Here is a 14202-nt window from a genome sequence, read left to right on the forward strand (position 1 = left end):
ATCCATGAACACCTTGCTCACACTCCTTGATGCATGTGCTCATGCTTATTTTATTTGATACTTGTAATCTTGTTGGCAATTGTAGTCTTGCCAAGGGAAGACCATGATAATGATGATCTGTAATACAGTCGAAGGCTTTACCTCAGATGATCATGAATGCAGCCACACCATGACTTCATTCAACTCCCATGTTTACAACTACTGGCCACATTAAAAGGGCGGCATTTGAAATAAACCAACTAACTTTCAATATTTTGATTAAATTTTTTGCCACGTTACTAAGATAGTGACTAAAAGCATGATTTGTTTTACCCCTTTGCAAACATGCACGACTTGTTATTGCATACAAGTCTAGCTTCATGTGCCCACTCATCATGTGCAAACCTAGTGCTAGCCAGTATACCACATCATGCTAACCATGCTATCAAGTGCATTAAATTATTTAAGAATTTGCTACTATTTTCCTACAGATGGCTATAAGGATCTAGCCCATGGAAATCATACCTAAACATCTTAATGTTGCTCTCTCCCTTGAAGTGCCTTGTATGTAGCTGCCATGGCAGTGTCTAGTCATCCAAGTAAGCAACTCCTATGCTTGCATTCGTCAAAGTGACTAGAGAATGTGAGAACTCTATCCTTCTGACATCAATAACCAGTTGTGACAAAGAATCCTTTGAACAACCAATTGGAAATTGCCCAATTGGCAAGTCAATTTTGCATCCTATTGAGGCCTACTTTGGATAGCTGTTTGCAATTGTGGTTTAGAGAATTCAACCTCCCAAGCATACACATTGTCCTCATATTGACACTCCTCCACAGTTGGCACAACCAAATCTTGGTGGACTTTGCCAATAGGACTTAGCATGCCTTGTGAAGAGCCATCACCCACCTATACCCTTGAAAGAGAGAAAACTCCACATGTTTGTCTCAATGGATATCATAGTCCTCTTTGAGCAATATCATTACTATCATAGCAAGAGGGGATGTAGGGGACAAGGTTTTGGGACACAACCCTTTGCGTCCCTATTCCCCAAACTTCCATCCCTTGCATCCTCAATTGGTTTGGCCCATTTTGATTGGTTGACACAAAGGGACATGCCTTAGGATGTTAGGGGACAGGGAGGGGGGATGTGGGATGTCAAAGGGAGATGCCATGTGGTAGGGGTATGTTGGACCCAATGCACCTATTTAGGTCATATGGCATTGTACCTTTCTACATATGTTGCATTGCTCTTGGTAGTGATGTGTCACGTCTCCATGCTCTATGCAACTATGGACTCACCATCGCTGCCCATCTATAGCCTCTCGGACTTTGCACCCACTCGGCAACTTTGCCTAAGGCCCACTAACTAGTTTCCTACCATCTGTGCCCACTTCCAACTTCCAAGCTCTTTGGATTGCAGGTTGTCTCCACCCAAACTCCAATCCCTGGGACTTTGTGGCGTGCCATCTCTGCCAAGCTCCTTGGGGTTTGTCTTCTCCGCCCATGTCAAGAAAACATGTAATTATTTTGCTCCCTATCCCAGCCATGTCCCTTGTCCCCTACTTTTCCTCTTTCCCTCCCCCCCTTTCCCATTCTCGTCCCTCATTCCTCATTTCATGTTGCTGTAATTACCACCCAAGAAATCCATCTCAAGGGCAATCCTTGTTGGAGAAGAGCCATGCTACAACATCTCTAGTCCTATGTCATCAATGTTGCACTCGTTGTTTCTCATAACAAGTAGATGCCTCCTTGGAAGAGTCCCTACTGACTTGTTCTTCTATTTGGCCTTTGTAGGAGCACATTTGGTTAGGTGTTTGAGCCTTCCTACACTTGTTATGCCTCTCTAAGGTGGTAGTCAACGTTATGGCCCAATCCAAGTAATCTAAACACCTTGCTTTCATATCAATTGAAATGGTGGTTTGCAAGCTGTCCATAGACTTATCAACCTTCAACATTGTCTGGAGAGAGAGGATACATGAGTAGGAATTTGGTGAAGCATGTGAAATACATGTCCACATCCTTTTTGTTTTTGTTGAAAGAGAACTCTTTTCTTGCAACTTCCAATTCTTGGAGTAAAACAATGAAGTGTGGTCGAACACACCTCAATCCAAGTGTTCATTGCATGATGCCACTTGGGGTATAACGTGCACCAAAGAGCCATATCATTAGTAAAATTCTTTTGACTCAAATCTCTCCACCTGCCAAATGGAGGTAAGTGCATTATCTACCCCTGCTACCCATGTGTAGACAAGCTTCCCATCCTACTTGAGATTGGATTTGAGAATGGTAATTTTTTTTCCTATTACTGTTTGCTTCTCCCCTCCGAGGGAGTGCCGGAGACCTACGTAAATTGTACGGTGTTGCCTAACAAGGGGCACAATATGAGAGTAGTCCCCCCCAGCAGTCACACCTCCATCCACCCACCTACACGCCACTCTTGCACACCCACTGCCACACAACACCCCACTACCCAACCACAGAAACCAAACCCGCACATCCATTCCAACCAACCCCCCCCAACCAAAAGCCAAACACACACACACAAGGCCCCTAAGGGGGGGATGAAATATGTGAAGGAGTTGGCGAGTGCTCCTACTTTGATGCTCCCTACACACTACAAAGAGAGGAACCCACTCAAACCGTGCTAGGCTCTACAGCGGCTCTAGCTGTCCTCTCGTCACTTAATGTCCTTGTGTCAATGTTTACGGAAATGCCCTTGGCACTAAACACTTTGTCCGCCAGACTTGGGTAAGAATTTAATTTGCTTTGTAGAAGAGTGCGTGCTTGACAAAGCACTACTGCCTTTGTGTGCATCACCTACGCCTCCATATATGCTGACTCCACAAGCAACAGAAGCTCTTGATGTGAAGCCTTCATGGTAGAAGAAACCTTGAACTAGTGCTGTGAAGAAGCAAAGGAAATTGTGGAATCCTCAGAGTCTAATTGCTTTTTGCTCAGATGCCGGGATGGCCCCAAAGCTAACTGTTAAGACACCAATGCAAAGTGCACAAGTTGATGAAGATAATGGAGCCTGAAGCCTGAAGTAATCCTCAAAATCTTATAATACAGCAGTACCATGGATGCGTACAAGGTATCAGCTATTGAGAGTGCATCCCTGCTATGCTGCAGCTCCCTGCACAATCCAACGCACTCCCATAAACTGTTTCTGCAAAGCAGTCCTGCCCCATCCGGGAGAGCTCCTTGATTGGTCAGGATAAGACTTTGTTCAATCTAGCGCAGGCATGAATGCTCCTGGTCGTGCTTCTTGAACCACCTGCTCACACTTGCGCTGTAGACTTGCCAGTAGAAGACCATGATTAGTCCAAGGATCTCTGCTGCAATCTGAAAGCTTGACCATCATGATCATGAATGCAGCCACACAATGAATTTGATTTGCTTGTGCATTCAAATACTGCTGATCATAATAAAAGTGTCACTTCATAAATAAACCAACTGTTTTTTGATGGTTTTTTGCCATGTCAGCAAAAAGACGACCAGAAAAGTATGACCTGGCAATTCAGCAAACCTGCATGACTTCCTGTTGTCTGGATATTTGCCTTTGCATAATGACTCATCTGTGCAAACCTTATCCTGACCCGTGTGGCATGCCATAGGTGCTTGAACAACCACACCATTACATGCACCACGGCTGTATATAAAAATGGATTATTATTTCATGTTGTGTAGGATTTTGTGTTCACAAAAAGTAGAAGATATGTGTACACTTTGTGCAGTCATAAGAGTTTTGTGTGGAGGCTTCTTGTTTCTTTGGTGTCTCATACATTCACTCAGACTTTGTAGCTAGTATCATTTCTGATATTTTTGATATTCACAGGAGCTCAGAGGGCTCTGCTGAGGTGAATCGAAGAGAAGACAAGAGGGAACTTCATTTGCCAAGAATTCAGAGTGCCAGCCCTTTAGATGTGGCTGGAAACCAAGCTGCACAGAATCAGGACCTTTGGCATGTGCCTTGGGCACCTGAAAGAGTGTCAAAAACTGGCTTGTCAAAAATGAAAATCACATCTACACCTGGCATCCAACATCCGCAAAACAAAGTTGTAGAAACAGATGGCAAGTCAGCAGCTGAGTTGAAATGTAGGACACTTGATGATGGTAAGTCTTTTGTTTTGTTGTGCATCGTTAAGGCAAGTAGTTGTTTCTGGGATCTGAATGTAACAGTCTGTCTTCTTCTAAATAATATTTTTAATTGAAAACTCAATGGATTGCTTGTTTGACTGGCAATTCCAAATCTTTTTATCTTAACCTATTTGAACATATGACAACCAAAACTTTTATCTTAACTTATTTGAATATATGACAACAGCTATATAGTGTCATGAAGGCAATATGGTTTTTATAAGTCAAAGGTCTGCAGGTTTGATTGATGTCATGCTCGTTTTTGCAGGCTGCACTTCCAGCAGTCAGAATGAAACCATAAACTGCCAAGTAAAAGCACTTACCACTGTTTTTCGGATTTTTACAGCCTTTGAAATATGTAATGTGGTTATAGTCATTCATTATGTGTCTATCACTAGCATTTTGCTTTAGTTTACCTTTTCTTTGTGTAGTGTGGCTAATTAGGGCAGATGGTTTGTGTTCTGCATGCAGCCTCTGCAGGAAGTTGCTTTAAGTGATTCCATTAGACCTTTATCTGGCACCAAGAAAAACCTTGATACTGCTGTGCTCGGACATGGTAATGAAGGTCCAAGTTGGAAGCATGATAGTAGTGGTCGACAAAAACTTCTCAAAATATGGAACTCAGGCAACACAAGAAAAGATTGCACAAGACTCTTACTGAAGCTTTTTACACGTTGCCAAGCAGACATTCATGTGCTGCTATCAGTTGGTATAGAGGGTGTTTACTGTGGTGGTAAAACAGATAAAGACTTACCTTTTGGTCAAGGTGAGGAGACAGAAACAGACAATTTGGGTACACGAGGACTGCATTCTGTTCTAGGCAAGGTCTGTCCCCATTTCACCATCAACATGTAAATTCAAGCTTGCTCAATCATATACATTTGTGCAATCGTCCTTTAGGATTAAAAGTAGGAGCTCTGCTCGAATATTGAATGTTGTGTGGCATGTATTCTCCTTGCTCATTACTCATTACTACTTTATGACTAGGATCAATTTTCAGCCCATAAGTTAGTTTGTGTATGCATCCGGCAGCATGTGCTTTTCTTGCATTGTAGCAATCAATGGCCTTGTCTTTCTAGAGTACTAGATTACATATTTCAGTTTACATCACTGAGTACCTTCCCACATATGCTAGAGTGCAAGCAATGATCGTGCAAAACAATCTGTGACTGACATGAGTTAAGTTGTAGACAATCAGAGCAAGGCTAGCTATTACATAGGGCGAAGATAGGCAGGAAACCAATGGGGAAAATTACTGTAAGACTGCATCAGGTTCAGCCATGTGCTGTGAAGGGCTTATTATTTACACCAATCAATGAAAAGGACTGGCAATATAGCATCTGACGCATGCTGGTGAATAACCACAGGAGCTGCTAACATAACACTACCAAGGAGCACCCTAGCGAGACACACAGGAAACTCACTGCTTCAATGTTATTCCAGAGTCTGAACTGCATCAGGGCCAGCCATATGCTGTGAAGGCCTAATATCTGCCTAGGAAATGAACAGCTGCCATGTCATGCTGTCTGACACAGCTCCGCCAGCACCACAAAACTCGATGGAAAGAAGCTTCATGAGTTCAATAACTTGTCAAGAAGCCTTGTTGGGAATCGAGTTACATTGGTGTTTGCTCCAAATACAAGATACATAAGGGGGATGGGCCAATGGCTCACCTCAATGTCTATATATGAACTAGCTGGTTTGAGCACTACCTTGCCCATTTGGAACAAGCTGCATATAACCTTTACCTTGGATAGGAACCAAAGAGCTGTTTACCAACCGGAATATACCCATGCTTTAGATGCATATGGGCAATACATTACATCTAGATAAGGAGTCATATCGTGGAAAGCGCCATTGTTCACAATCCACTTTGGAGTTTGAGGGGCCATCAATGCTGCATCAGTAGCATTTGGTGTAGAAGGCTTGATCACTTCTAGATGAAAGAATGCTACTGCTGGAGTAGCTATTGCTTTTGAGTCCTTTGCAGTTTCTCCTTCTTGGTGCCCTTGTTCTCGTTGAGGCAATCTTTCTTCCAATGACTTGTCTTACCACATATCTTCTCCTCCTCCTCCTCCTTCTGCTGTTGTGGTGGTGGTGGTGCTGCGGCCGCAGCAGCTGCAGCTGTTGGGGGGGCTGCGGCTGCGGCTGCGGCTGCTACGGCTGGCTGGTGTTGCCGCTGTTGCTGCTGCTGCTGCTCCTCCTCCTTCTTCTCCTTCTCCTTCTCCTTCCACTTTTGCTTCTCCTCCTGCTCCTTCTCCGTCTTTGTCTTCGTCTTCTTCTTCGTCTTCCTTTGCTCTTCGTCTTTCTCTTCGTATGCTTCTTCTTCTTGCTCTTGCATGGAAGCAAACTTGTTTAGATTCAAAGTCTACATCTGAGCCTCCAAAAAAATGCTCCATCACAATTATCCACATGTAAAGTTGGTCCAACTTTGGCCATATCTTGTGTATACTTGTCAAATGCTTGATGTGAGTAATCATGGCCGATCTGCAAGAGAGAAATAGGAGCAAGCGAATGTAGGCATTCAATGTGATCCAATGTGCATGGGTCTTCTCCAACTATGTGAGAAAGTATAGAAGGTCCTTTAACTACAGGATGGTCTATGTGTCACCAGGTGGTGATACTTTTTGCAGTTGCTTTTCTTATTTTCTTATATAAATATTTTAATTTTCTTTTCTTTACTTGCTATTGTTTTTTTAAACCCCAGAGTTCTCTTGGATTAAGATGGGATCTTTGCATGGCTAGAAGGGGCAGCCATTGGGACAAATTGGTCTAATGGTTTGTCTGAGCCTTGGGATTGGATTGAATGGGCATTGAAGAATAGAATATTAATGGTTTGGGACTGTGTGCTTAGCCATTGGAGATGGTGCAGGACAATGAGCCTGGTCAAGACAGAAGATGCACATGTGAGAATGCATAAAAATCACCGTAACTGAGCCACATTATGCTTTTTGATGTGGTTGTAATGATAAAAGTTGCTCAAAACAACTTGAGGAATGCAGGGGTTACTATCCCTAAAATTTAGGGAGTTACTATTTTTGGACCCCAGATTCTGTTCATGTTATTATCTTCGTTTTTGCACGAGGATTAATTCTTTGGTCTATACCAAGGTGAAATTTTGCACCGATCATGGAGAATTTTAGATCGGAAGGTTTAAACGGGAAAATTGTTACGTGTATGCCATGTGTCACAATTTGGGCACAAATTCCCAAAAGAGAGAGAGAGCAACAATGTTAAATGCAAGAGGGGCAGATCTGAGCGTGAGGGCAGATTGTTGCAAGTACATCAGCTATGGAGAGTACTTCTTCGTCTTTGACTCATGTACGGAGGTAGAGCTTGCTTCCTCTTGTCAACTCTCTCTCTATTCTCAGAGGAAATGCTTTGCATGATGGGCTGATTCAATCGAATGTATAGTTTTGTGTTTTCTTTGCTCTTTTGCTGAGGCAAGAGCCTGACTCTCTAGGTTCAGGAGCATTTGATTGCTTCTCCAATGCAGGAACTAAAGAAAGTGATGACCATGCCACACAAGAATAGGGTTTTCAGCTCTGATTTAGTGTTGTTTGTGGGATTGTTTTACTGCTGGAATGATGCCAGGGTCAAAGGGTTTGTAGTCCAATTAGTATGGAATAGATCTGAAATGGCATAAGGCTGAGAATGGGTCAAAAAACAGGTGAAAAATAGTAAATACAGAGTTGTGCAGATTGCAATTCTACACTTAAATTATTGAGTTATGGTCACAAAAAGTGTTTTTCTACTTGGGATGTTGTTCTGGATATGCTGTACTGTCCTTAAGCAGCTAGAGGTCTTCTCACCTGTTGTAAAGATGACCACTCTACATGTGCTTTTTGCTCTCATTGCTATATTGGATTTAGAGCTGTACCAAATGGATGTGAAAATAGCTTTTTTGCATGGTGACATTGATAAGGAAATCTACATGAAACAGCCCAAGGGCTTTATAGTTTTTGGAAAGGAGCTGTTGGTGTGTAAACTAAAATACAACTTGTATGGGCTGAAGCAAGCACCACACAGTGGTACAAAAAGTTTGACACTTTTATGCTTTCTCATGGGTTTACACGCAACCATGCAGATCATTGTTTGTACATGAAAAAGGATACCGATGGCGTTTTGTATGTGGATGATATGTTGCTAGGTGGGAAAAGAAAGACTAGCTTGGATGCTCTCAAAGATCAATTGAAATCAGCTTTCTCCATGAAAGATTTGGGGAATGCAGGGTATATATTGGGCATGAGGATCCGCAGGGATAGAATGCAAAAATTGTTGTTCTTATCTCAAGAGAAGTACATTGAAAAGGTACTAGATAAATTTAACATGGCTGAAGCTAAGCCTCTTGATGTACCCTTACCTCCATTTCTTGAGCTTAGTAAAGTCAACATTCCAAAAGATGACATGGAAGCCAATACTAAGAAGGGAGTCCTTTATGCATCAGCTTGTGGCTCTCTTATGTATGCTATGGTTGCTACTCGTCCAAACATTGCTCATGCAGTGGGAGTTGTTAGTATGTTTATGTCAAATCTTGGAAAAGCACATTGGGAGGCTGTCAAGTGTATTCTTCAATATCGTAAGGGTACACAAAGAAAAAGTATTTGACACAAAGAAAAGTATTTGCAATGGGCATGCTGCACTTAGTTTGCAAGGTTATTGTGATGCAGACATGGCAGGTGACTTGGACACTCGTCGGTTCATCGGCGGGTATGTCTTCATAGTTGCTGGTGGAGTTGTTTCTTGGTGTTCCAAGTTGCAAAACATCGTTGCATTGAGTACCATTGAAGTTGAATACATATCAGCTACTGAAGCTTCTAAGGAAGCTATATGGTCGAGCAGACTTGGAGAAGATCTCGGCATGTCTATGGGTACTGCAGTTTTGGGATGTGATAGCCAGAGTGTTGTGTATCTAGCTAAGAATATCATGTATCATTCACGTACAAAACATATAGATGTGAGATATTACTTTATCAGATAGATTTTGGAAGATGGTCTAATCACATTGACCAAGATCAAAACACAGGAAAACCCTGCAGATGTTCTCACTAAAAGTCTAAGCAAGGCTCAGCATGAGCATTCAATACGACTAGTGGGAGTTGGTTAAAGGTTCACTTCGGACCTTTAAGTGGGAAGTTGTTGGGATGTAAAAGTTTTTTATTCACCTCTGTGTATTATTATATTGTACATGTGAATGCACCCTTACATGCCTTGAGTATAAATACATTTTATTATGTGTGTACCAACATTGTCACGGGTACGTGAAATTTTGAGATGCTTTAATCTTGCTAGTAACATTTGATTAAGTTACTAATCAAATGTGCAAGGTTGTTTAGCACATGTGATACACATGGAAGTTATTTCATGGGAACGGGCCAAGGACCCCGAGGATGCAGTGGGTGTTAAAGGCAAAAGTTGTGTTAAGCTATGTCAACTTGGTTTTGGTGGTCAGTTGGTGCCAGGTTGGACACTAGGACAATTATTTGGCCATTAAGTGTCAGTGGTGACACCAGGGACTAGCATTAAGTGTCAGTGGTGACACCAAGGAACCACTCTAAGTTGCAAATGGCCTAGCCAATTTCATTAAAAGATGGACATGTTTAATTTTGGGCAGGGTCAAAAGGGCTGAAATTAATTTTCAGAATTAATTAAATCTGAAAAATTAATTTAATGCTTGAAAATGCATTAGGAAGGCTGCCACTTGGCAAAACTTGGGAGAAGGCTGTTGGAGGGTGGTGGAAGCTGAATGGCAGCCATTCGGAGCTTGGTGGAGGGAGAGGAGGTGATCAGATTTGGCTCTGAGAGGTGACGACGACTGGTCGCGCGCCGTGACAGGACAGGGGGCAGCATGTTTTCTCTTTCGCCTCAAGAGAGGAGGGCTCGCTAGCCGAGCTGGTGTTTTACCCCCCTTTTGAAGATGTTGGTGCCATCAGATTTGTCACCAGAGCTACGAATCAGAAGATACATTTCAGCTGATTTTCTCTCTTTCTACAGCATTCTCTCATCTCCTCCAATCTATGCTCAAGTATTCTCAACAATTCTCAGTCATGGGTAGCAGAGTACAGCCAAATTTGGTGGACAGCAGAGAGTTTACTGCTGTAAACCCTAAATTTCAGCAGTAATTAGGGTTTAGCAGCCACCTTGGGACCAGTGCCATCAGTCAAATGCATTGTACACTGAAATCAGCATCGGAAATTCGTGGAATTGTGAGGATTTCAGATGCCAGCCCATCTATTGTGAATTTGGGGCTGTATTTGACCAGTTGGGGTTCCATTAGAGCAAGTCTTGGGTGAAAATCAAGGGGTAATTTGCTCGAATGCTTTGCTGATTATTGGAACAGCAAGGGGCTTTTGAGTCAGCCAAGGAGATTGTGAAATCTCGGCTTGTAATTTATCCATCAACAATTAAAATTAAAGAAATACAGAAAGGGGCGCCAGTTTTGGGGCCAACAGGGTGTCCACTATCCAAGTTTATGAAGGTAAAGTGAGCATTTCAGTTTATGTTCATTTGCTAATTGCTGTAATTAAGTGCTCAATCAGGTTAAACCACCCTATCCGAGAAGGAAGGCTGGTTTCCAGGTTCCATTGCCAGGATAATCACTCAATCTCTTGATTTGGTGAGCTCGAGGCATTTAATTACAAGCCAAAGCTTTGTGCTAGTGCTGATTTTTGTGCAAGTCTCAGCAGGATAAGGCATACAGAATGGACAACAAGCTGATTGTGTTCTTTTAGACCAAAATGTGGGTCCTTCTAGGCCTTTAGAAGTTGATGATTTGCAAGAGAAAGAGGAATTTGATGATAGTTCAAAGATCAATTGAGGAAAGTAGCTGAAATGTTGATGTAATTGACAAAGGATCCTCATCATCTGATTTTCAAATGCTTGAAAGAAGGACAATAAGCACAATAAGAAGTCGTCATCTTCTACACCTTCGGGATAATAAGGTGCATTGAAGGTAATGCCAGAACCTTTACTAGAAGTGCCCAAAGAGACCAATGAGGCAAAATAGTTGGTACCTACGAGGCAAGGAATGCAAATGCAAGGTAGAGCACTGTCAACATGGATACAATTTAAGCAAATGTTTGCATCAAATTGGTTGACAAGTACATTTGAGGTGGACATCATGATAGCTTGGAATAAGTTGGATACCAAGGAATGTAAGAGTTTGGAGCAATATAATAAAAAGCTTTGGAATGCATTGTTGCTTATCACTTTTTATCGCTGTGTAGTCTTTCATGACGAAATGGAAAAATATGTTTGTGGGATGCCCAAAGGAATTATGGATTTTTGCATTAAATCCATAGTACGGGGGAGTTTCAAAAATGGGAGAAATGAAAATCGGAAAATTCGGAGTTTCGGCCAAATTTTTGAAACGAGAAAACAACGTTTCAGATTGTATACTAAAATAAATACGATATTATGTGGATATGTAAATATATGAATACCTACAATGACATGTATTCAAATTTCATACAGAACTTTGAGTCTTCATGTCATATGATTGGAATTATGATTCATTATACATGTCACAACTCACGAGTGAAGATTCAGGAGTCAAGACTCAATGGTTGAAACTTAAGACAACTGAACACAATTACTACTTAGTTTTTAAAATTTAAGGCAATAAAATTAATTATAATTTATGACTCATAAATCATCTATGATGTGAAGAGTAGTGAAGACTGAGATCAAGAAATGTGGAGATTGACATGAAGAATAGTGGAACAAGATGAATAATAAGTGAAATCAAGATCTTAATCTTCTCTCTCATTCTCATTGTTTTTGTGTTTCTCTCTCCCTCTCTCTCCCTCTCTATTTTTTTCTCTCTATCTCTCTTTCTCCCTCTCTATCTTCTTTTCACTCTCCTTTTGTTTACCTTACCCTTCTTTTCTAGCTCCTCTTCCTTCCCTCTCACTCTCTCTATTTCTCTCCCCCTCTCTTTCTCTCTCTATTTCCCTTTCTTTGTTTCTTCTCTCTTTGTTTCTCCCTAATCTCTCTCTCGTTGTTTCTCTCACTCATCCTCCTCTCTCCCTCCCTTCATCTCTCATTTTTGTCTCTCTTTCTCTTTGTTTCCTTTCTTCCCTTTCTCTCCCTCTTTCTCTCTTCGTCTCCCTTTCTTCTTCTCCCTTCCTCTCTTTGTATGCATCTCTGTACAAAGAAAAACAAAAAAAGAGAACACAAAAATAAAGCAAGAATAGGCAATGTACTTACCACAAAGATCTGAAGATGAAACCCTTTGTACCTTCTCTTTGCAGCTTCTCTCCCTTTTCGCTTGTACACTTCTCTTTCTTCACCGTGTATAGCAGTGACGACGGTGACAGTGGTGATGAGCTCCCCCCCTCTCTCTCTCTCTCCGTCTTTCTCTCTCAAATCTTTAATCTCTCTTGTTCTCTATTTCATTCTTTCTCGTAAATGTTTTCTCGGTAAATGTCATGCTTCGGTTTTTGAAAAATTTTCAGACTCTAGTAACTATTGAGTAATAAGTGTTAACATCAATGAACAATTCACAACTATAGTTAATACTACTGAGTAATAAGTATTAATATCATTGCGTGTACCATCTCCTCATCCAACTGAGAGGACCCTAATTGAGAAGTTGATGAAGCCGTCTCAGCCTTCTCAGCCTTAGACTTTGGCTTTAACTCTACCTGTGATGTACGAGTACGTGTGGCCCTTACTCTAGTGGCTCTAGCTCTCCTTTGTGCATGAGTCTCATGTACTAGTGCCGATAGCTCCTCATAGAGCATGGAGTAGATATCTTGCTCCTGTGGTTTCTCCTGGATGTCACACATCTTGTGTTGGGGAACGAGCACAGTTGAGTGAGATGGAAGTCGAGCAGGAGGGAGGGAGAGAGTGTGACAGCTGGAGAGCAAGAGTGAGAACAGAGTCAAGTACGATTCGGTTAGAGTATACCAACAATGTGTTGGTACACAACGAATAAAATGTATTTATACTTAGAGCACGTAAAGGGTGCATTCACATATACACTGTGCGTATACTATACACGGGGGTTTAAACTGGGCCTTTATCCCAACAATCTCCCACTTAAAGGTCCGATGTGAACCTCTAGCTAACCAACTCCCCCTAGTCGTATGCAATGCTCGTGTTGAGCTTTGCTTAGACTTTTAGTGAGAACATCTGCAGTGTTGTCTTGTGTTTTAATCTTGGTCAATGTGAGTTGACTATTTTCCGGAATCTGTCTGATGAGATGATATCGCACATCTATATGCTTTGTGCGTGAATGATACATGGCATTCTTAGCCAGATACATAGTACTCTGGCTATCACATCCCAAAACTGCAGTATCCATAGACATGTCGAGATCTTCTCCAAGTCTGCTCAACCATATAGCTTCCTTAGAAGCTTCATTAGCTGATATGTATTCAGCTTCAATGGTACTCAATGCAACAATGTTCTGCAACTTGGAACACCAAGAAACAGCTCCACCAGCAACTGTGAAGACATACCCGCTGGTGGACCTACGAGTGTCCAAGTCGCCTGCCATGTTTGCATCACAGTAACCTTACAAACTAAGTGCACCTTGCCCATAGCAAATACTTTTTCTTTGTGTACCTTTAAGGTATTGAAGAATACACTTGACAGCCTCCCAATGTGATTTTCTACGATTTGACATAAACCTACTAACAACTCCCATTGCATGAGCAATGTCCAGACGAGTAGAAACCATAGCATACATAAGAGAGCCACAAGCTGATGCATAAGGGACTCCCTTCATTACATTTGCTTCCACGTCATCTTTCGGGCTGTTGGCTTTGCTAACCTTGAGATAAGGAGGTAAGGGTATCCCAAAAAGACTTAGCTTCAGCCATGTTAAATCTGTCCAATACCTTTTCAATGTACTTTTCTTGAGATAAAAACATCAATTTATGCATTCTATCTCTACGAATCCTCATGCCCAAAATATGCTATGGATTTCCCAAATCTTTCATCGAGAAAGCTGATTTCAACTGATTTTTGAGAGCATCCAAGCTAGTCTTTCTTTTCCCAGCTAGCAACATATCATCCACATACAAAACAAGTATGATGGGGCTGCCATCTGTATCCTTTTTCATCTACAAGCAAAG

The 14202-nt window shown here is 41.7% G+C and overlaps 1 protein-coding gene across 3 annotated transcripts in view; it reads left to right on the forward strand.

Annotated features, from left to right (window-relative positions):
* SUV2 (protein dimerization) overlaps window positions 1-14202 on the forward strand; it is a 46420-nt gene that overhangs the window by 25619 nt on the left and 6599 nt on the right. For all 3 annotated transcript variants that reach the window (XM_087666290.1, XM_087666288.1, XM_087666289.1), the window contains exons 5-7: window positions 3819-4096; window positions 4389-4429; window positions 4592-4945. In XM_087666290.1, the coding sequence (XP_087522416.1) occupies window positions 3819-4096; window positions 4389-4429; window positions 4592-4945 (673 nt within the window). The remainder of the gene's footprint in view (window positions 1-3818; window positions 4097-4388; window positions 4430-4591; window positions 4946-14202) is intronic.

The sequence above is a fragment of the Lygodium microphyllum genome, chromosome 25 (assembly GCF_053477565.2).
Source record: "Lygodium microphyllum isolate KBCC chromosome 25, Lygodium_microphyllum_v1.1.10, whole genome shotgun sequence".
NCBI lineage: Eukaryota > Viridiplantae > Streptophyta > Polypodiopsida > Schizaeales > Lygodiaceae > Lygodium > Lygodium microphyllum.